This window comes from Marmota marmota, unplaced genomic scaffold, assembly GCF_001458135.2.
Source record: "Marmota marmota marmota unplaced genomic scaffold, marMar, whole genome shotgun sequence".
Classification (NCBI taxonomy): Eukaryota; Metazoa; Chordata; class Mammalia; order Rodentia; family Sciuridae; genus Marmota; species Marmota marmota.
Window position 1 is genome coordinate 66,618,587 of NW_025999842.1, and position 25,115 is coordinate 66,643,701.

Genomic DNA, 25,115 nt, shown 5'->3' on the forward strand with positions numbered 1-25,115 from the left:
AAGACTTAAATACCTAAATAGTCTAGAACAGTTTACAAATTAACTAAAAACCAATAAAAGAAAAACCTTATTTCCGGATTCATTTTTGGTCCAAGGGGAGTGTTTAAAGAATGCTAGAAATGTAGAAATTTATTAAAATATTTTTGAGCTCTCTTACTAAGAAAACTAGGTAATTAACTTTTAAAAGAAGATAAACTTTTTATTTTAATTTTTTGATTTATGTAATTTGGTTCCTTCTAAATATGGAGCATATGAATTATCTTGTCTATTACAACCACTTTAGAAAGAGACCTAGTATATTGCCTTTTTACTGAAAGCTGTCTGGACATATCTATTATAAAAAATGTATAAGTAAATATGAAGATGAATATTTTAAATACTAAAAAAAAAAAGGATTAGTTTACTTTTTTCAAAATTAGGCTGGAACTTGGATGTAAAATTTAACAAGTAAGCTATGTTAGTCAAGGAACTTTTAAAGTTAAAGGTATTTGAAGAAAAATAAGCTGTGTCTTATGACATTAAATTGAAAATATTAGCGAAGTTTGATCCAACATAGTCTTACAAGATGAGTGTAGATATAATAAATAAAAAGCTCATTGATTTAATTCAATGGAAGCTAAGCCAGATAATTTAAGATTTTTAAAATAAATTTTGAGAAGTGGTTTCATCAGGATTCAAAACTTATATTAATAAATTAGTTACAAATAATAAAACAAATATTCACATTACTGATATTGTACCCACACAGACCACAATTCCAAGAGCTCTTTCTTTCTGTTACATGAAATGTCACAATGTATCTTATTTTTCCATGTTAGAGTTGAAGCATGTTTAATGAACATGGTCATTGCCAACAATTCTGACAACAAAGACCAAATTAAGTACCTTCAGATTACCTCACAGTATGTAATCACTTATCAATAGCATATGGCCAAGCTTATCCACCATGAGCATCTGTGAAGCATTTTCCAAGAATTTCTAAGCACTCAGCAGCCACATACAAGAGCTATGGAAGCCCATCTCTAATGCTCTTAAAAAGTATAATCTTTCTGTTTTTCAAATGATTAAGAACGAGAATTCAGACTAAGAAAAAGATAATTAGGGACTCTTCACAGCCTAAATATTATTATGACAGACACGTAGCAGCATGAGGCTCATTACGATATCTTAATTTAAGGAGCCAAAAAAGGATAGCATTTAAGCAACTGCCTTCATGATTTTATTGAAAAGTCCTCATGATTTTTGAAATGGTCTGTTCTAAACTGAATGATTTTCTCCTAAAACTCCAGAAAGGTTGAAAGGTCTATGGGGTGTGACATGTAAAATAGTATGCTTCAGTCTTTATTCCTTTCTAACTCCTGTTGTTCTATTATCATTATCATTGTTATTTTTATTACAAACTTACTAACCTTCTAAAACTTCTAAAAGTTGGCTTTCACAAAGTCACAGGTATTAAATAGACCAGGATTCAAACACATCTCTCTGTGACTGATGGCACAGTGTCAATAACCCCTGAGCTCTGAGCCCACACCTAGCTGCCTAGCACACACGTAACAGCCCTGCTAAGGCTATAGTTTGCAAGTGCGGAACACTATGAAATCTGGACCAATACGAAACAGAACCAATGTCTAAGTGAACAACACTCTTCAGTTCACTAACATGGCAACATGTATCAATGATTTAGTCTTTTCATTAGTTTTTTTCTCATGGATTATTTAGATAGTAATATTCAGTACCCTTGCAAAGGGGAAAGATCTGGATTTAAATTTCAACTCCACATCTTACCAACTCTGCTTCCTGAAGCCTGTGTCTTGGCCTTTGAAGGCCCCAGTCCTTCTACCCTGTTTGCTGAGTACAAATCTATGTGGAAACACCCAGCCCAAAAGACCATCAAGGGGACAAAAAAATGAAACACTCAATATCCAGTTATTAAAACTGTTAAGCAAAAAAAAAAAAAAAAAAAAAAAAAAGATCTTAAAACCCTTAATGAAAAGAAACAAGAGCAATAAGTAGGTATTTTTCACAAGGGAATGAAAATATTAGGGAATATTCATTAAAACATGCTGTGGATATAGGGTAATTATCAACTTCATAAATAATTGTGAATATTACAAAGCAGTGTGCCATTAGAAGCTTAGTGAACTCTTTAACTTTATGGAGTAGGCAAGAAGTACTGACTTTTGATCATTAATAACAATTCTCTATTTATATATCTTTTGAGAAGTTCAAAGATAATTATTAATATCATTGTATTGGAACGTTAACCTGGTGAAATATTCCCATTAGATATTTAAATATGATTGGCTGTTCTAAAATAACTAGAACAAAGAATGAATCCTGTATAATTAACTACTGGGCTCAGAGTGCATCATTTGGTATGACTAAAACTGAAAATATAAATGCATATCTATATTTAATATTTAAGACATTAACAATTTCTTAAATTAAAAAATTAAAATTTTCATTAATTTCTGAAATAACTACAAATGAATAAAGAAACCTATAACAGGTTTCCCTTTTTTTTTTGGGGGGGGACAAATGTTTCCTAGACAATTTTAGTCTGGAGAAAAAATTTTACTGTAAACCAGTTAAATCTTTTTGTTTCAATACATGTTGTTCACACATCACTTAGAAAGTAAAATTATTATGTTGCAAAATAAATTATGGTTTTAAGATGCTTCTGTGAAGATACAATTTCCAAAAGTATTCAAGCACAAGGATTATTAATTCACTGTGACAGATTAGGTTACAGTGGGCTTATGTTTTAAACGTTGATCAATTTATCATTTGTAATTTTGTGTTTAAACATAAATGGAAGAGCACAGGACTGAGATACCCTATTAATATGAATTATATTAGCAAACTGGGGCTGCAAATAAACTGGGGGGCATGTTTAATGGACTAAGAGGAAATATTTAAATATAATGCACTAACTTCATGCAAATGGAACTGTTGGTTATAGAACAATATGATTCTTACATTAACAAAAGGCTATAATTTCAAGTAGATATAGGATTACCCCTACTAAGAGCCCCAAATAAGAGATAATCTTCAAAAATTAAGTTGGTAGAGATTCATACACAAAATTTTACACTGCCTGTGTGCACACAGGAGCAAGAAGCTCAGGGAATGACCATGAAGGAGACACATGGGCCCCCACCTAAAAATAAATAGTTCCCAAGTGTACAACTGAAAATTGTTCCCAAACTACTGCCAACTGGATTTTAGAAGACATGAAGATAACCTTTATGTACTGCAATTCAGTTTCAAAGGAGCAACTGGGTTCCAATCTAAGGATTGGGTATGCAATTCAAAAATATTTTTAAGAAGTAAAGCCCAGTCACATGGTTTAATATGGTTAAAGCAGCAAACCTGCCTACAGTATAGGGTTTTAAAGAACAGATTCCAAAGAATATAAGTTTATATTTTAGATGATTTTGAAAAGCCCATAACCTTAGATCTAATCCATTTAACACACTGACACTTTATGTTTTAAATTCAAGATTACAACAATAATGTCAATTAAACTAGCAAGTGTTAAATGCTAACTCTATGAGTCCCCTGGTTTCTCTGTTAAAGCAGCAGGGACTTACAATGTAGTTTTGTAGAAGCAGCTCCACCGACTCTCGTCTCCCGTACTTGATGATCCAAGACTTTAGCTTTGACTCTGCAAGAACCAGCAGTGAGAGCAGACGGTACTTTAATTCTAGAAATTCCATTTTCATTAAGTGCAGCTCTGATGTGGAGGAAACAAAGTGAAACCTAGAAATAAAACAGGGAGATTTCACGGAATATAACTAATAGTAACAGAACGATGCTTACTTAACCTGTTACATGGCAGCCTTAAACATCGGGCAGGCACAAGGTCCTCCAAACTCTAGCTGATCACTACTGTCTGGGGATGGGTTCCTTTTCTAGCTCTGGGTTTAAAGGCAAAATATTATTGATTGAAGTCTTTGAGTTAGTTCTCTCCCCTGCCAACACATCTCTCATCTGTTTCTTTTATAAGCTGTTTTTGCAATATTACATAATGTTCCTTACAGTACTGAGTAAAAAATACAGGCTCTGAAGAAACCATGCCTGTGATTTTCAGGCTGTGGGTACATCCAGGCTGAGTCTTTTCAGTTAATAATATATTAGAATGTTGGCATTCTTAGCATATATTATAGGAGCCTACTTTTCATTTACCAAATGCAAGCATCTATGCTTTTAAAAAACAAAACAAATGATTGATTAAAAAGAAAAGAAATGTAAAAAAAATCATCTACCTAGGATTTTAAAAGAAGACTTCATTTAAAACCAGATAATTCTCTTACCTCTCGGCCATGTCCTCTAATTGATCAGGTGGCACTGGGATCCCGTTGACAGACCTGGTCCGATAGATTTCATGGAATGCTCTTTTGTGGGCATCTGTGTTTTGAAGCAGATCCTAAGATACAGTTTTAAAAAAATAAAAAATGAGGAAACATGTTCACAGGAGGCTGGGAAGCATAATTTTCAGCCTGCACAGATGACTCAATGTATTCAACAATTTGATCTTGCTGCCACGTTCTTAAGCAGCCTGGTGCCTACCCCAGGCTTTTACCTTGAGCAGGAGCCCGGGGCTTGTGCATAAGACACCGTGCTAGAGCTGTGTCTAATAATTATGGCATCTTTTAAACACACATGACACTTATACAGCAATGCATTCAGACATTTTAAAGGTACATGATCCAAAGGGAAATGTAATTATTGCTATAAACAACAATTTCAGTATTTTTCTCCTTCCTGAAATTTTGGATTCATTGGTTTTTACAAAGCATAAAAGTGAGCACAACATATTTAACTCTTTAATGGTAAGAAGTAACAGGCTTTCTTTTTTTAAATATTTTTTAGTTGTAGTTGGACACAATACCTTTATTTTATTTATTTTTATGTGGTGCTGAGGATTGAACCCAGTGCCTTGCACATGCTAGGCAAGCACTCTACCACTGAGCCACAGCCCCAGCCCCCTAGAAGTAATAGGCTTTCTACTGTTATTTTACTTTGAATGTGTGCAGGCTATTTTAAGTAATATTTGCTTGCCATCTCATGTAAACTGATAAGATTACAATATATTTTGAAAACATCCTTTTGGTTAGAAATTTTTCAAGTGCAGGGGATATCTTATATCATTTATTTAAGTTGGTTTGATCCTTCTTGGTTTGTTTGTGGCATTTTTTTACCATCCACAACTTATTTATAAAGAGAATATTTGTTTTACCAGAACCCCTAGCCAATCTGTCCCGCATACACAAGGAGAGAGTGAGGTGAAAAGAGATTTATGGCATATTTTCTATAGTTTTAGTTAGTTTCCCATCAACAGAATAAATACTCTATAGTGTGTCACCCATTGAAAATTAACACACATAGTCCACCAAAATGACAAACTAAAATTAATATTATTTCTCTCAAAGTAAGATTTTGTGGATCCAATGGAGAAAAAAGACACAAATATATCCCAAACCAAAAAACAGTTGAGGGAAGAAACAAGCAATGTCTTTATATTATAAATTAAAATGTTAAGGCCTGTGTGTATTTGTCCACTTAAGTGACATCTTGACATTATCAAAAACCTCAGAGCCAACCTTTGATAAACTTTGCTATGATCACATTTGACTTAAGCCTATAGATAATTGTAGATAGACTCATGAGTCTTGGTGTCAGACAGAGGATCCCATGAGCAGCCAAGACCTGACCCCAAGAGGACAGGGGCCAGAGGCCTACTCTCAGAGCAGCCCTGAGATTAAGTAGTTAGTCACTACTCCTTTATCACACACTGACACATTTCTGTGGTTTATGATCTTGGCTAATTTCCTCAAGCGACTGCAGGGCAAACTTGGAACTGTCACCGCAGCTAGCTCTGATTTGCTATACCTGACAATTTTTAATAGCGTGTACATTGAAAAAAGTCTTTACAAGATATCAAAACAAACAAAAACATCTTCACACATAGGATAAATGAACATCTACGGCTGGCATAATGTTACAACTTCCTTTGAAAGGCTCTTTCACTCTAAAACAACTCTAGATGTTGAATGAACCTTGTGATTTTAATTCATCTTACTCAATTCATAGGAAGCAAGCAAGCAAGCAAAAAAAAAAAGTCTCCCATTCATAGTAAATCATGACACCAAATGATCACACAGCTGTGGGCAAAATAAAAGTGAAAAATGAGATTGTCTTGGGAAAGTAGCTAGACACTGCTTCATGATATTGGGTCTTGGAAAATAAACAGGGTGAGACGTTGAAACTGGATTTCCTCCATGTAACCAGAGCTCTTGACCAGTGTGAATGTGCTGGTCCGGCTGCCAGGAAATACAATAAGGAGAGAAGCAAAGATCACCAACCACAGGAAAAAAGCCACCATGGGTGAGAGCCAGCAGAAATAGAAAATTAATAGCACTAGAGAAATGCCAGTCATTTAATACTGGACAACACAGTATGTAAGTCAGAGGGAAAATGATCTGGCTAAAGTGTTCTTCATTCTTATACTATTTAAGAGGATGTTAAGAGATTAACTTTCAGTTTTGTCAAATATATATGGCCAAATTTTAAGGAAAATGTAGTATGCAATTAAAACAAATAACTTTGCAGCCACTAGATAGAAAACCATAGAATAAATAAGAAAATCAGTTAGCCAACAAACAAGACCTCCACCATAAACTTTTAAATAGCATGAATGTAGAAAAAGGGGAAGTTACAGGAGGGTAGAAGAGGAAAAGAGGAAGAAAACAACCAGGGTAAATAGAAAACAGAGTGAGATGATAAAAAACAAATTCAAGTTCAATGTATCAATACTCAGGAATAAATATGAATGTGGTATAAATTTATGAGTTAAAAGGTAGAAATTGATACGGGTGCTATGGTGCATGCCTGTAATCCCAGCAGCTCAGGAGGTAAGGTAGGAGGATTGCAAGTTCAAAGCCAGCTTCAGCAAAAGTGAGGTGCTAAGCAACTCAGTAAGACCCTGTCTCTAAATAAAATACAAACAGGGCTTGGAATGTGGCTCAGTGGTTGAATGCCCCAGAGTTCAATCCCTGGTATACTCCCCCTCCAAAAAAAAAAAAAAAAGGTAGAAATTGACAGTTTGTAGAAAGAAACAAAATAGATTCATTTGCCTTTTACAAAGAGAGACACATAACCATGAAGATCATGGGTAGGTTGAAATTAATAGGATGGGAAATTACATGTCAGATAAAAAGTAACTGAAAGAAAACTGGTATAAAAGTATTGACATCAGCCAAAATAGATTTCGAACCAGAAATCATTAAAAGGAGTTAATTGCTTAATGATGTAGCTTGCAACTTACTGGAAGATACATATTAATCCTGAACTTAAATTACCTAGTAAGTCTCAAAACAGATAAAGCAAAAGCTAATCGAACTACAGGGAGAGGACAGACCCACCCACTGTGGGAACTCCCGTGCTGGGTCATCTCCACTGTTTGATCTCTTAGTATGGTGGCTCAGTCTTTGATTCTTTTCCTCTTCCTGTCTACACTTCTGTATTTCATTTCCAGTCCCATATCTTTAAATAAACCTCTTTGTGTCAAGGACTGTATTTTTATTTCCAGTCTGTGCCTCTTTCCAGAGGTCTTATCTGGTATCCCGGACTGCCTAATCCACAGGTCAAGTTGCAGGAGAAGAGACCTCATCTTGCCCCACACTGAACATGTAATCTTGCCTCCTAAACCTGCATCAGTGTTTCCCCATCTCAATTGATGGAAACTCCATTTTTTCAGTTACTCAGTCTAAAAATCATAGGTTTATTTATGATTCCTCTTCCTTCACAGTCCATATTTGATGCTCAAAATATATTCTGAATCTCAGCACTTCTCACCAGCTCTACAGCTTCCAGTTTGGTTCAAAACACTCAACTTGCATTATTGAAACTGTGTCCTGGCTTCTGTCCTCCATCTATTCTATTCTGTTCTCACACAGCATCTTGTAAAAACACTGCCATTTCTATGGTAAGAAAATGGATGAGAAAGGATGGTTAGGACATGACGGAGAAAACCAAGTGCCTAAGTAGGGATAAAGGAAGAGAGAAGATACAAAGAAACGGGATTGGGAAAAAAAAAACAAAAAAACAAAAACAAAACAGGGCATTAACTGCAGGCACAGGAAAGATCACATAAAGAATTTTAAATGTATAATAAGTTAAAATAATGAATTAGTTGATCATTTTATTTTATTTATTTATTTATTTTTTGAGACAGGGAATCACTACACTATCCAAGCTGGCTCAGAACTTGCCATCCTCCTGCTTCAGTCTCCTGAGTAGCTGGGATTATAGGCGTTTTTCACCATGCCCAGCTTGGAAAAGTATATTTTGACCAACTTTATGCTAATACTTTTGACAATAGTCAAAGAAATAAATTCATAGAAAGTCTGAATTAGCAATATTGACTCAATTAATTTTGTAAGTCCAAATATGGGGATACAGCAACAATAACAACAACAAATCCAATAACCTTGTCCCTATGGAGTGAACACTAGAGTGCCCGAAATCCATCAGTCAATAAGCAGGTGATTAAGACAGATATCAGTTGAGATGATGGGACAAATATCAAGCAGGAAAGAGGGTTGGGGGTAGCTGTAATCTCAAAAAAGGGTAGCTGTAATCTCAGAAAAGTCTGACTAAAAGAGGACCTTTTAGTGATGGTCAAAGCAGATGAGGCAGAAGGAAACAGGTAAGAATATTGGTAAGACAAGATTATTCCAGAGGGATGGTAAAGGCCAAGCCCTGCAATGTGTTTGCCTGTTTGGTGCCACCTTTCCAGTGAGGTTTCTCTGACTACCATATTTAAAATTGCAACTATACCCAATTCTCTATGCTTTTAACCTTCTAACCTAATTTTATTTATTATGCTTATTATTTTTGTTTGCATTCTCCCACCGGAAGTCAAGTTATATAAGGCAAGAGTCTTTTGTCTGTATTGCTTATGGGTATTTCACAAATGCTTAGAGCACTATTTTCATGTAACAAGTGCTCATTTAAATCTTATTGAAAATTCGGTTAAGATTAGAAAGGTATAGCCAGGGGTATAGGTAGAAACCTGAATGAAGAAAGAATTTCATGAATGCAGAAACAACCATGTAAAGTGCTTCTGACAGGTGAGAAAAGATAAGGACTGAGAACTGACTATTATGAGGACCAAGACACATCCTGGTCAACTTGTCCTGGGTAACATGGGGAAGAAAAGCCTGTTTGGGAATAGGTTCTACAGAGAATGGGAGAAGAAGATTTTGAAACTAAAATGGGCAATTCTTTCTAAAAGCTTTTCAGTAAAAAGAGGTAAAATTGAATGGCAGTTGGAAAGGTAGAATTAAGAAAGTGACTTTTTGAGATGAGAGAAACGACATGCATTTATATGTGGATAGGAAGAATCCAACAGAGATTGAGGGGGAAGAAAGTACAGTGAAGAAGGACAGGAATTTTCCCCTGGAGGGAGAGGGAGGATGGGCTGGAGGCACGTAGAGGGATTGGCCTGAGCCGGGCGCACAGATGGTTCATCCATAGTAACAGGAGTGGAGACCGAGTATTCAGGCACAGATGCAAGTAGGTGGGCTGATGTGGTCGTGGGAGCTGCGGAAATTCTTTTCTGGTTGCTTCTATTTTCCCAGAGAAATAGGAAGCAATGTCAACAGCTAAGAATGAGGATGGGGAGGAGGTGTGGAAGGCTTGGGGAAAGGAAGCATAAAATAGTTGTCCCAGAAATGGAGGAGTGAGTTGGGAAATGCCCTGAGAGAGCCAACCAGCCTTAGGGCCCAGGTGGGTTAGTCACTGTGCGGGGGTGGGGGGTGTTTTTCTCCAGCCACAGTCAGCTCCATGTGTGTGGGAGGAGCCAGGCAGAGGTGGGTTTGCGCCAGCACTATTTTTTTTTTTTAACCTGGATAGTAGGACAAAGTGAGATATGCCCATAAGGGACTGAGAAATGCACAAGGGGTGACTCTTTTGAACACTAAGGGAAGGGCCCAGAGGGCAGGGGTGAAATGAAGTGGGTGTGATGGCGGAAAAAGCCAGAGCATCAGTGGCTTATAGGTCATCGAGGGTGAAGTCACATGTGGCAGAAGAGATGCTCAGCAAAGTGGGGTGGAGGTTTCAGCTTCTGATGATGACCACTGCCAGCTGTGACCATGGAGTGGGCAGTGAAGGTGGGACAGAGGACACGGTCATGAGGAGGAGATGGTCAAGGTACTCAGAGGCCAGGATATTGGGAGAACCACCTGTGGCTTCCTGAGATCACTAAACACTAAGCACCATCTAGAAAGGAGCAAGAATGACCTAGGTAGGGTAGATCACCCTGGGAAAGATGGAGTCTATGAGCCAGTCTCATGTTCCTTAAGACTTGAAAGCCTTACTTTGTTAAAGCAATAAGACTCCCAACAAACCTCATTGTACATGTGCTATAGTCAATAGCTCTGCAGGCACGTTTTAATCTTAATGCTCAAGACAACTGAGATTATCAGCTGTGATGCCTTGGGAAAGTCACTTAACCTCTCTCTGCCTTTTGCACAAGACAACAATACTACCTATCTCAAATATGTCATTATGGACTCAGCAAAAATTAAATATTTAGGACCAAAAACATGGTTAAATCCTTCCTCGTAGTTAACTATGTTCATTGTTATTTTACTAGATAACTGAGCCCTGGGGTATCTGGAAGATAGAAAAGATAGTATGGGTATAATTTGCTTTGCAATATAAATATATTCTGATATAAGTGTAAGTTAACTTTTTAAAAAATATTAAAAAGAAAAAGAATTGGCAGAACCATTCACAAAGTGAACTCTTTGAAACATGCATGTTAGAAATGATCTGAATCCAATTTACAAACACTTGCCTATGTATTAAAAGTGATGAAATGGTGTTATATTTCTAAAAAATGTGTGAGGAGGGCAGAAAACCAAACATTCTAAATTATTACACCATGTTTAAGTTTTCTTGACAAGACTTGGAATTACTTTTTCTGAATTAAGTTCTATAATGCTCTTTTCTCAAATTATTGAATCTCTGATCAGGTATAGGGTAGATGCTTCAAACTGATACCCTGATTTAATGTTATTGAGGGAACCTAGAATTTTAATCATCTCAGCAATGATTTAAATGTCTCACTTTTTAAAATTTAGCTTATCTGAGGCATTTAACAAATAAACGTATTTTTGAACAAATTAGAATTGATCTTGTAATTGATAATTTCATTGTATCAGGATTGTGCTATTTTAAGTAACTGTGCCCAGGCCTAGTAAAAGTTTCTGTCTCAATAAAATAATGATTCAGAGATTCACCTTGAACCTGGCCTTTGTTCCTACTTGCCTTTGCTTGCTTCCTATTGTCTCTGTTGCATGCCTAGTTTTCTCTTTTTTCTGTTCTTTTGTTAGTCTCAGATAACCATCTTCTCTGACTACTGTCCTTGTGGGTCTCCCAGCTCCACTTCTTTTCTGGTTAATGTGGCTTGTTTACTACACTCCAGTAGAGAGACTTCCTCTACTTGTAATGCAGACAGTTGGCACAGTGTCTCTCCTTCTTCTCTCTCTGTCCCTCTTTCTGTGTCTCGGTCTCTACCTCTTTCTCTCTCTCCGGGATCCAGAAAGGGCTTCAAATTCTACAGTCACTTAAGTATACAGATTAGTACACGCATCATCCAACTTAAAGCTTTCTTGTCAGGGGCTGATGTCATCTATAGTGAACCTTGAATTGATATTCCTATAAAACCCTACAATTATCTAGCAAATAGGGCAGTTGCATTGTTGAACATTTTCCCTGTGGTATAAATCTACTATGTAAACAACAAGCACACCAGTGTTTCTCAAACCTTCAGTTTAAAGGCACCACAAGTACCAGGGCCTTATCTGTCACAGGCACCCATTTGCCCTGTGCTGAAATCTGGCACAGAGCTAACCCGTGGTATTCATTTTGCTGAATTAACATTCAACTCAAAATTAGTATACATAGTACATTTTAAAAATGAATTCTTCTGTATCAAATATTCACAGAAATTAAAATAGTTTCAATTATTACATGTTTCATAGGCAGAGAAATTTTTTTTCTTTTTTTTATTGGTTGTTCAAAACATTACAAAGCTCTTGACATATCATATTTCATACTTTAGATTCAAGTGGGTTATGAACTCCCATTTTTACCCCGTATACAGATTGCAGAATCACATAGGTTACACATCACATTTTTACATAATGCCATATTAGTAACTGTTGTATTCTGCTACCTTTCCTAACCTCTACTATCCCCCTCCCCTCCCCTCCCATCCTCTCTCTCTGTCCCATCTGCTGTAATTTAATTCTCTCCCTTGTTTTTTTTTAATTTTTTTCCCTTTCCCCTCACAACCTAGGAAGAGAAATCATTACATGTTACATATGCTTAATTGCTAATTTATTAAGTGGTATTATTTGGCAGTTTTTTCTATTTTTAATATATTAGGAGTCTCAAAATGGCCTAATGTTTCTATGCTTCTGAGCAGTCTGAATGTGGCCCAAACTAGGAAAACTTGTGACTCCATTTCATCTAAAGCCTGAACTCAAATGGTGTTGGGGAAGCTGATATCCATACAGAAGAATGAAAATGGACCCTTATTTCAACTCAAAATGGATTAAATATTTAAACATACGAAAGGAAATGGTATAACCATTAGAAGAAAACTTCCCTATGGAAAGCTCTATGACATTGACCTGGGCAATGAGTTCTTAGATATGAACCCCAAAGCACAGGCAGCAGAAGCAAAACCAGACAAATGAGATCATATCTATCTCCACATTTCCTGCAGAGCAAAGGAAACAATCAAGAGAGTGAAGACAACCCACAGAATGGAAGACAATATTTTCAAATCATACTTTGCATAAGGGGCTAACACCTGAAATATATAATGAACTTGATAATGGCAAGGAAACAAGTATGCCTTTTAAAATAGGGGAAGAAAAAGGAAAACGGTAGGGAGGGAATTCCATCAAAACAGAAGACAGATGAGTGAACCAGATGAAGGGGATTGAGGGGGAGGAGGGGGAATGGGAGACAAATATCATATGATTTTGTATAATTGATCTCAATGACAGGTAGAATCTAAAAAAGCTGAACCCATAGAAGTACAGGGTAGAATGGTGGTTAGCAGAAGCCTGGGGTGGAGGACATGGATGGGGAAAGGGAGACCCTGGACAATGAGAACAAAGTTCTAGATGCGGGGAGGGTTCTGGTGCTCTCTAGCATGACATGGTGACCTCAGTTAACAGCCATGTACTATGCATTTCAGAATGGTTAAGACAGCATTTTAAAATTTCTCATCACAAAGACATGATAAATATTTGAGGTGATGAATATGCTAACTACCCTGATTTGATCATTCTACAATGGATACAGGTATTGCAACAGCACATTGTACTTATAATTGTATATGTAATTATTATGTCAATTAAAAATTATTTTGAATTAAAAGAAATAGGAGTTTCTGCAGGCACCAAAAGGCCAAGAATAAATGAAGGCAGGACCCAAATGTGGTCTACAGCTGACTTAGGGTCTGGCTGTCAGTCATGCTGGACGGGCTAATCTGGGTTTGGGTGTGCTGATCTGAAAGGACCAGAAGTGTAAATGGCATGGGATTTCTGTGTTTCTACATCTCTAGCTCCAGAAATAAGGTCCCAGAGAGGCATGAAATGATATTTGTCATGAATTTGCCTTTTGATCTAGTCTAGAATAGATAATAGTCTATTTCCTTGGGGTAACTAAATAAAAACTGTATGTTCATACACACATAAATATCAATAATTTGGGAGAAAATATACATGATCTAAAAATTGCCCATAGATGGTCAGGAATAGAAATTTCTGCTGATCAGTTAGTTTTCAGGACATTCAGTAAAACCTCACCACCATGACACAGAATGGGGAACAGAAGCTCAATTACAAATTGCATGACTACATAAATGAACAACAGCATTTTAGCTGGGTCTTTACTATCACAAAATGCAAAGAAGTACATTGGAACTTATATACAACTGAACATGCACTACACTGAAAATGTCCCAAATGACTAAGGTGCCATTAAATTCCAGCAACACCACTTTCCAAGGCTCCTTCACCCCACCTTGCAGTACCAGGACCCAAGAAATCTTGCCTGGTCTCCTTGGAGGATGGAGTCAAGAGCCAATCACCTGTAAATTCGTACTACCTGTAAGCTTATCTTTTAGAACATAACATATAGCAGCAGAAATAACAAAGATGGCTGAAAATATGGCCCAGAGCTAGTGGGAAATATCTCAGGAAATAAACCTACTGGAATTTTCATGACTTAGTACAAGAAAGGAAAGTGTAAATTAGAAAACTTCTAAGAAGGATGTCTCTGATGGATGTCTCAGAGGGCTCCACTGCAGCTTCTGTCAGACTGTAAAGTTTTCCAACCAGAATTTTTACCTTATGTTGCTCCAGTTTCCGTTGTATTGTGTTTGCTGTTTCCTCATGGACTTGCTGAATGGTTATTTCCTCTCTCAGGGCCACCTCTGCCCTGTATAGCCAGGCACCTATAGTGCCCAGAGGCGCAGGAAGAGATTTATCAAGCTGTATATGCCAATCAAAGAGCTGAAATTCCAAAAAATGAGAAAAGTAAAATATCTCCTACACAGAAGAAAATTCTTAAAAATTTCCCCAAATGATTTTAAAGTCTACAGAAAGTTTTAAGTTAATAATTGCAGGTTTATTTAATATATATCAACTAAACAAACATCTATTTCTGAGTGTGATATTTTGGGTATGGGGAGAAAACTATAGACACAAACAATTTTTGAGGAAACTTAAGATACATCTTAAACATGGAAGAATATTATTATGAATGTAAGCAAGTTTCTTCTTGTGGGAATAGCATAAAGCACCCACTGATTCTCTTATGGCTTTTGCAGAAAGAGAAGGTACTAGGTTTGCCAACATGCTCAAAAAACAGCAGTAATTATACACCAGCATGTGAAATCCCTGGTTATCAGAATGAGAGTCTCATTTAAACCTCCTAGAAAAATGAAGGTTATCTAGACAGCTTTAGACACAGATGTGAGGATTCTTTCTAGAAGTCTGTGATTTTTTTAACCTTCTCTTCATTTCTTCCATTTTACTTGATTCTCAAGCACCATTTCTTAGTGTACTGTATCTGTACAGGTAGGATGGTTGTGGTACTTGGGAACTGCACTATTCTTTGATGGAGTTAATGGTGAAAAGGGAGATTATCCAAATTAATAGCATATGGCAAATTTAAGTCAAATATTCCTACAGATGGTAGAAGAAGTCCAGGGGTTTGAAATCTTGGCCTTTAAGCATGCAGAATGTTGCTATGAAGATACTGAATAGTTTTCCTTCAGATTCACAAGGGACCAGATAAGAAGAAATGCTCTCATTCAAGCATGTAAGGTTGTATGTCAGCATGTAAGGTCCTTGACTATTGATGAAAGGTGATTATAGAATGAGAAGTAGTCGACTATCTATCCCTGGAAATCTTCTACAAAACAAGTCACGTTTTCTAAACAACGTAGAACTAAGTTTTGTATGGTGAGAAGTAATCTAGAAGCTCTTCCAGGATCTCAGTCTACCAATACTGAAAAGCTAGCACGGGTAGGATAAGCCAGGCAGGAAAATAGCTGCTGACCCAAGGGCTCCCCCTAGTGCACAGAAAACCTGACAAAGCAAAAATGCTTTGTAATTCAGCCTTCCCAGCCTCAGACAGAGGCAGCAGGGCTGGTGAAACAGCGCTGGGTAGAGAAAGATGATTAACATATTCTACACTAGATTACAAAAGCCCTGATGAGATTAATCATGGAGAAACTTACCCTGGAGGACACTCTGTCCCAGGATTGTTTTACCAATGCTTGGTCAAGTGACAATTTACCGTCTCTGTGTAATGGTTGAATTAAATGTTCAATCTGTTTCCTTTTTATTTCATATTGGACTCTGAAGTGTTTAAATGACTGAAAGATGAAAAACAGAAAAAATAGGGCAATGAGTCAAAGAAAGCAAAAGCAAAGGAAACCACACCTCCTAAATAGTCATCCTTTATGTCTGGAGAGCACTCCATGTCTGTTATTGATAATAGACACTGATAAAAGTAATAGCAGTGATCATTGATTCTGTACTCAGAGCTTGAACCTATGCCCAATACTTTCTACATATTGTGCTCACTGGGTCTCTCCATAACCCTACATCATAGACACTAGTTACCAGTATGAAGCCCACAAGTGACTTGGCAAAGCCACATAGTAGAGGTCAGACAACAGGCTAGATTTCTCAGTGCTAATTAAGTAATTTTTATACCATTCTATATTTGTCAAGAAAGAATAGTAAACAGGAATATAAATCATTGCTAATAATCAAGAAGACCAGTGTTTTATTCCAAGGTGCAAAACAATTTACAAGAAAAAATTGTATATATGAAAATATCAGTGAATTAAAGATATATAAATTTGAGTTCAAACAAGCCTGGATTAGTAGATCTATTTTAGGGGATCTCATTTACATAATAATCCTTTCATATTATGGTATTATCAGATATATCACAGAATGATTAAAGTGAACTTATAATATGTAAGCTTACCCATATATTAACATAAAAAGTCTTCAAATTTCTACATTTTACATTAAACCATCATACCCCAAAGTGTGACTCTAAATCCAAATTATGAATTGAATATGCCATTAAAATGTGCAATTATGTTACAGAGCAGAAGAAAGGCCCTAGAGAGTCTAGTAGATGACACATCTTTAAAAAACTTCAAAATTATAAACAAACGTGCAAATTCACACGCAGAACACTGGGGGGAGATGGTGAATAAAAATTTCACTACAAGTTTCATCTTCCATTCTCTGTAACTTAATGTAATTTAAATAATAACAAAGCATTTTGGGGAGTATAGTTCGGTGGGTTTGATCCCAAGCACCACAAAATGCCAAAACAAATGAACAAAATCTATGAAAGCATATGTATGGAAAATGTAGTATTTATTGATCTTGAAATAGAAAGAAAGTGCTGATTATATAATACAGATACGTAAGAAAATTTCCCTGGTATACAGATTTCAGATGGTCACTATCCATTTTTAAACACGTAGCAATCATTTGTGGCTCAAAAGAAGTGCTGCTTTTTTGTATTTTATATTTTTCTTAGCAACTGTTTTCCTCTCACAAAATCATATCTGTACAACAGGTACTTTGTAACTTGAATTTTTTTATATTTTATGCTCAAATTAAACTCACTAATGGATTCAGTAAGTGTATTCAGTCTGTTTTTCTCAACATATTAACTCAAACACTTCTTAGGGGAGCTCATGCCCCCAAATTTTATCGTTTTAAAAGATTACATTGAGTTTCAAAGCCAAATAGTACATGGATAATAAGCACATATTTATCATTTTGCCAAGTTCAATAAATAGAATAATAATACTATAATCCATTTAAATTTGTGCATATTTACTTGAAATGACATACTAACATCATAGATTAATCTTTTGTATGACATGTTGAGCCTCTCATATCATTGTACCCTTTGATGCAGCCAAAATTACTAAAATATAGAGTAGAACATACTATAGAATATAATCCAAAATACATCAAATTAGTTTTTCCACTAAAATGAAGTGGTATTTTAAATAGAAGGAAAATGACAATGTTGCATAGAATAAATCACAACTTTTTAATGGGAAAAACCTGCTACAGACTTTGTGTCTTGGAAGTGAAAATTGGAAGCAGAAGTCCAATTAATGACAGTGTAATGAGACTGGGTGAAACAACAACTCTGACCTCAACTGGAGTGCAATAGTGTTGAACTAGTGTTGAAATTGATTGCCTTAATGAACCCACTCCAAATATTCATGTTGCAATCCCTTATTAAATTCAGCCTATCTTAGTGTAATTTTCATTTGACTCAAGTCACTTATTTATTCATTTCTTTTTGGTGGACTTTCATGTTATGTGACATCTTTAAAACCATGAGTTTTACAAAAACAATGACTCCGAGGTACTTTTCTGGGCCACCTCTAAGACTCTGTGTCTAGCAAGCGATGACACCTCAGAGCTTCATATGGAGTGTGGACACAACTCAACTTAAAGCTACCTAAACAGATAGAAATGTAATTATTATATTACGTACAAATTTATTTTATGTGCACATTATTTCCTAATTGTATTTTCTCAATATAACTTGAGACATTATTATTAGATCAAATGACATATCCATGAAAGATTTTTTTAAAAATTGAAATCTCTTTTCTATAAGTATCATACCTGATACTTATCCTGCAAATTCGATTCTGTCATCTGTGCCCTTGTCAAATCTCTTTCAAATTGTTCTATCCAAACTTTCATTTCCTTCAAAATTAGTCTGTCTTCTCTCTGAAAACCAGAAAACATTGCAATTTTATTACTAAGTGTGTATTTATTCAATTACCAATAAGACTTAATATGTAATACATCCCAATTGTCTTTGAAAATTTTTCTGTCTCCTTGCTCCCACTCCTTCCGAAGTGTAAGAAGCAAAATTAATTCTGGAAAAATATTTTAATTATCTTGGTAATACCAAAATTATCCAACTCTATTTTTTCCCCTCAAGTAACACTAAGCTAACAAAGAAAATGTGATCCAAAGAGAAGGTCCTCCATCCAAAATTAATCAGAAAGAACAATAGTTGGAGTGAAAACATAGGCCCATGGATTACCTCCCAAACCAAGCTATTGGTTACCCAGTGGACTATTCTGGGTAGGATTAACTTTGACCAAATTCAAGGAGTGGCAATTAGAATAATGTTGGATAAATTGCCTATATTCAATATAACATAAGCTCCAAGTAGATATAAAACATATTTATCTTGTTTAATATCATATTCCTAGATCCATGCTGCATAGTTCCCATAAGAGAGTTACCAAGTTATCTGCTGAAAAAATACATCCAGCTTAATTTATACGTTTGGTTACACAAATAATAATAGGAGGCATTATAGCACTGATTTAGGAAAAACATTCTAATTTTTCATCATTTAATTTTATCATCTAATTTCATAACTTATAAGAATGCCAAAGCGATAATGAACATTTAGTGTGATTTTTGGCACTTGCAAATGGCTTTTAACTATAGGATCTCACTTGCTGCTCTCAGTCCTATGACACAGGTAACATGATTTTCCTCATGGAGAGGTCCTTAAAATAACTGTCTAAGGCTCTATACAGGCAGGCAAAACTGGCATCTGATTTGGCAATGCATCAGCTCTGTGACCTTGGCACATCTTTCTTTATTTTTTACTTTCCCTGATGTTGCATCATCATCTGAAAAATTACCACAATCCTTCTTATAGTTTGGAGACAACTGGAGGTTATCTATGTTAGACACCCAAGGACAGAGACTGGCAAACAATGTTGACGTGATCCTTAACTTGTCTCACTTTCTGGTCTTACAGTGGTAGCTGTCTTCTGCCTGAACACATGTCTTCCCAGTTCTCCCTGGACATTCTCTGGAGTGTTTTTCCTGACTCAGAAAAAGTCTTGCCTCTTGGGGACAGGAGGTCTCTATTCTACACTAATGGTTCTCAAACTTTAGGAGGCACTACATAATCGTGAGGTGTGATAACCCTGATGGCTGGACTGGACACATAAACAGGTTTTCGGGCTCAGTAGATCTGAGCAAGATCCAAGAGAATTTGCATCTCTAACAAGTTTTCAGGTGAACTTTGATATGCTGCTTTAGGAACCACATACTGAGAACACTTCCCTATGATCCTGGATCCTGTGCAGCACCCAAATACATGCCATTGTGTTTGTCTCCTTAATTATCTCTTTATCCCCCAAATTACAAACCCATCACCTATGATTTTATCTCCAGTGCCTAACAGTGTCTGGTCCTCAGTACCATGCAACATATGGTTATATAATAATGATTAATTGATATCATAGTTACTAAGAGAAAGAAATGAGACTAGACCCAGACACTGCAAAGTTTGGCTCTTCCCATGATGGCTCTTTTGAATGATGAGGTGAAAAAAATCAGAGTCCATGTCTTATTATAGGATGTTTTTTTGTGTGTGCCTAGGAAAGTACTGATAATGCATTATAATGAGCTCAGAGGAACAAATAAATGCTCTTGGTCTATCTCCCAGGTACCAAAGGTCAATGGGAGCACTTACTACACCTGAACCTGAGGATGTGAGTGTGCAACTTCACTGTCAGGCTTTTATTAGGCTCTGCATCTAAAATATACTTGGAACTGGCCCCAAGCACAGCTGTTTGTTACTAATTGAAATTACTTCACACAGTCATTGGAGGATTATGTCCTTAAAATAACTTATTACAGTCCATTCAGCAAATGACTTTCTGGTGGTAGGAAAGTTATCAAGCAAATTGCAAAAGGTAAGAGAGATGTCGCTATTTATACATTCAACATTCTCTTTTCTAAGAGGGAAATGAAGTCCAAAACAATATTTAGAGTCCCAGAAATCATTAGTCTACTGCCTTCTCCTCAACTGGTAAGTTTCACATGCATTCAAAAGACCTGGGGTCTATTTGGCCACAAAAGATCACCTAAGTTCCAAGAGCTAAACTGTTACCATTCTCTGCACTACCCTCTGTTTCTCTCCCCACTGCCTCTCAAATAAGCACAAAAATAACACAAACTGATGCTTCATGAAGCATAAAATAAAATTAATTTAATATTTGACATGAAATTGGTACTTCTGATTTTCTACTCCAATGTTTGCATAAAGTCTTCTGTACTCTTAGATGTTTAACCCCAGGCCCAAGTAAAATATTTTTTAAAATCTGAAAAAGTTAATGTGTAGAATAAATACTCAATAATTTAGGTGTAAGCAAGAATTTAAAGTGATTCAGTCCACAAATATTTTTAGCACCTATTATGTCCTTTATTAAACTATGTAATTCACTACTGAGCAAGAAGAGATGTGGAGAATCTCAGGCTGACAAATGAAGTGATACTCACCTTTTTCGATTATTCCCTACTTAATATTATAATAACATAGCTAATATAATTCTTTTTATTAGTGCTGTTAAGTGTTAAAAAGAAGTTAATCGATGTGGTCTCATAATTGAAGATTAGTGGAAAAGTCCATGGGAGTGATTTAGAGTGTCGCTAATATTTAATAACATATGCATATTATTTGTTCTATTAGAAAGAAAGAGAACTAACATTGACCAAGGTAGTAAAAGAAATGCATACATAAGAGCAACACATGCAAAGGAATGGCTAACAAGCTACAGAATGTAGAATATTTAAAATAGGTCACTCATTCAAGGTTACTTGAATCTTACCTTAAAACTTTGGATAGAAATTGCAAAAGATGGGAAAACTGGAAGTATTTCCTAACAATATGAAAAAAATAATACATAGAAACATACTATAAATTAGGAATAAAAATTATACAGGAAAAAAGAATAAAATCACTGAAGAAGCATCTTTTCTATAGATTAATAGCTGATAATTTTAAGGGTATAATTACTTCAGGACTTTTTTCTATAATTTCCAATAAGTCAATGTAGTTATTTGGTGGCAAATGGCATTAAAAAAACTTGAAATGGCTATGTGGGGCAACACATACAGTTCACAATGTGTTTTGAAATAACATTAAAACACTTTAGGAGAACTAGGTAAGTAAGAGGTACACGGACTCCTATTCTCCCTATAGATACACCAGCAGCACACACGTTTCTGTGTCTTTCTCATGGTTGACTGTGGTTTGCTTCTAAGATTCATCAGTAGTATCTGCTGCAATGGAACAATGGATGGCAAAAAATAAATGAAAGTTCACTGGGCCAGAAAATAAGCCAGCAGCCCTGTTTCATTTACTTATGACAAAGTACTAATTCCTGAAGCAATATCTCAAAAGCTTCTTCGTAAGTTTTACTGGTTGAAGTAGGGCACAACAATGTCTACTTCCAGGTAGAAAATTACAGTTAAAATAGCAGCCACAAAATAACTGATGCAAACAGACTCATAAAAGATGATGCAGAAATCAAATGCACACAAAAATCTGGAATGCTGGTAGGTATCTTGATGCCAAGATTCTCAAAGTATACTAAGGGATTCTCTAAGTCCTGAGTAGGCAGATATTGAGTATTTTGAGGAGATGATATTAGCCACTCTAATATACATGGTCTATAAAAATCTTAAAAGTTCACTAAATACAATTAAGGGACCATTAACAACATTAACATACATAAGCTCTGCATCATTAAGAATATTTTAAAAAATTGTTCAGAATATTCAGTTTTAGAAGCTTATGTCCAACATTACAAATACCACACAAAAAGACAAAGCTTAAAATCTGATTTTTTGAATAACTCTAAAGAAGACATGTAGAGAAGATGGGGATATAGCTCAGTTGGTAGAGTGCTTGCATTACATGCTCAAGTCCTTGGGTTCAATCCCCAGAACCACACACACACACACACACACATACACACACACAAACACACACACAGAAGCCATGTGGATTCTCTCTTCAGGAACAAGTTGGAAGGGATATTTTTTTTAAAAGGATCAAAACTTATTTTCTAGATAATGAACTTAAACTCCTAATAATAAGACTCTAATGAAGTGTACTGACAGCTTGTGTCAGGAGTTTGCATGTTTCATCTCTCTGAGGATTTTTGCATTACATTCCTATTCACAGGCAATCACTAAAGCAACTACTTGTGTTTCTCAGATGTTTTCAATCATAAAATGTACTTATCTGAGATGACAAATGTCAGAGAAATTAAAACAGAAAAAAACTCAGAAAACAAATCAGATGTAAATCCACCTGAGTAATACAAAAACTTTAGATATAAAAATCAGATAGAAATCTGATTTACTCTGTGCTGGATGAGGTGAGTCTAATATGTTTTTATAAGAAAACAAAACTCTGAAATCCCCAAATGACTTCAAAATGCTGGCACGCACAGTCATTGCTTTAGCCTTTCGTGTACTTCTCTGAAATGTTTGCTTTACTAACTATGGATAAGTTACTCTGGTAGTCAGTGCCTGTGCCCAAATCCTGGCAAGACACAAGAAACATTTTCTAAAACTATAGATTTAAGGCACCAGCACGCTTCTATCCCAAACCATAGTAACTTCAACTAGGAGGCGTAGGAAACACCAGTTACCTGTGTTTTAATTCTTTCATGAAGCCACTGATTTCTATTAGTATAATAGTTGTTTACACTTGACAATATGGCCTTATACGTCCCTGACCTTTCCTTTGTTAGATCTGTTTCTGAGGTTTTAGGAAACATATTTTAAGTTTTGTTTTTATTATTGTCTTTCATCATGATCTCAAACTGCTTCCAAAGTCTAGCTGAGATCAGGGCAATACAGAGAGGTACATCTTGAAAATTCCTTTTGCTATTTTCCCTGCAGTCATTTTGCTTTATGAGTCATTATAAATTCAGCTATAAATCAACCCCTTTATAATTTAAAAGGAATAGAGTGTGATTTCAGAACTATTAGGAGAATGGCCATTACCATAGTTGTTATAGACTGGAAGAATAAGTAGTTTGCTTTCCTGCATAGAGAGCAATATGGGGCAAACTTTCAACATGGAAATTCAAAAAAACATTTTAAAAAGAATTAAAATTTGTATTTTGTTTAGACTAGGAATTCTACTTCTAAGAACAAATCTTACAACAGAGGTTTAAGACTGTTCATATCATGTATAACTAATTAGAATAAATTGTTTAAAATAAAAAAAAGACTGTTCATAAAAGTGTTATCTATGATATTGAGAAGTTAACAATTTCCAGCAGATAAACTTGGCTAAATACTGACAGCTTGTGTCAGGAGTTTGCATGTTTCATCTCTGAGGATTTTTGCATTACATTCCCATTCATGGGCAATCATACACATGATGACTTGCATAATTCTTCATAATGTTCATGGAAAAATAAGTTTAAAATTGAATGGATATTATTATTCTATTTTTCTTAAAATATCATGAATCTACATAGACAAAGAAAAATGTTGAGAATTAACATTGACATGTTAATGTTTTCCTAGCATAGGTTCTATCTAGAAAGTCAAATAAAGGTAATTTTCCTTTTTTCCCCAAATTTATGTAAAATAATTATGATGCTGAACATATGTGATTTGATCAGTAAGAAAAATATAAATTTTACTTAAACTATTGAAAGCTGAAAAGTCTAACCACAGCAAATAATTACAACTTTTAAAATTATGCCCTACTTCCATATGCTTGCTGTAAATAGATAACATTGAATCTATAAGTCAAAATTAGATTTCATCAGATCAGACAGAATGAGGAGACTCAAGAACTATGTGTACAAATGTGATAGACATAAAATTATTTCAATCCTCAAATTACTAAAACTGAGTTCCCAACACTGCTTTCCTCAGTTTAATTCATCAGCATTGTAAATCTAGCACTTATTAGTAATGCTCTAATAAGCAACATACAAACCAGCAAAATCTTTTCCTCTAATTGCCTTTTCATTTGGTGATATCTATTCCTTACTTGATCAGCCTCATATTAAAATGCATTCCAGTTTAACTTTTTGAAAACAGTAGCCATGCAAACCTGAGCCACTGTCACTGAGCACACCAGCAATACTTGGAACAGATACTCACATCGTTCTCTAGCCCATCACTGCCTGCATTGTGGACGTCAGGATAATGTTTCAGAAACTGGGCCACATAAGTCATAATGGACTTCTCATCTGGCTTATCCACATCAACATCTGGAAAAATCAAGATCAAATGTGAACAAATTAATTAGCATTCATTGGAGTTTAATAATGCAAGTTTTAAAATCTAGCTATTATATCAAGAAAACTGACCTAAATGCAGAAAGAAAATAGAATCATTATTAAGAAATTTGGGGGAAGAAAGGAAACCAATTTAGTCTGAATAAAACATGCTAAGAATTTTATAACTCAAGATGGTGTGTTTTAACAAACAGCTTTTAATAAAATTAATAGATGTCCCATTTATAAAGTCTCATCAATAATTTAGCAGGGATCAAAGATTCTGTATGGTTATTCAGACATTCTGTCTGGCTAATAAAATACAAATAATATGTAAAGTTTAGAATTAGAGAGAGCAGGGCATATAAAAATGTTTGCA

General features: G+C 35.5%; 1 protein-coding gene across 16 annotated transcripts in view; it reads right to left on the reverse strand.

Moving 5' to 3' along the window:
• Syne1 (spectrin repeat containing nuclear envelope protein 1) overlaps positions 1 to 25,115 on the reverse strand; it is a 373,023-nt gene that overhangs the window by 289,548 nt on the left and 58,360 nt on the right. For 13 of the 16 annotated variants that reach the window (XM_015502320.2, XM_048799993.1, XM_048800027.1 and 10 more), the window contains 7 exons: positions 24,621 to 24,730; positions 21,311 to 21,361; positions 18,285 to 18,392; positions 15,839 to 15,976; positions 14,442 to 14,606; positions 4,317 to 4,429; positions 3,594 to 3,762 (listed from right to left, as the gene is read on the reverse strand). In XM_015502320.2, the coding sequence (XP_015357806.2) occupies positions 3,594 to 3,762; positions 4,317 to 4,429; positions 14,442 to 14,606; positions 15,839 to 15,976; positions 18,285 to 18,392; positions 21,311 to 21,361; positions 24,621 to 24,730 (854 nt within the window). The remainder of the gene's footprint in view (positions 1 to 3,593; positions 3,763 to 4,316; positions 4,430 to 14,441; positions 14,607 to 15,838; positions 15,977 to 18,284; positions 18,393 to 21,310; positions 21,362 to 24,620; positions 24,731 to 25,115) is intronic. The other 3 variants (XM_048800010.1, XM_048800002.1, XM_048799999.1) reach the window with 1 other exon arrangement.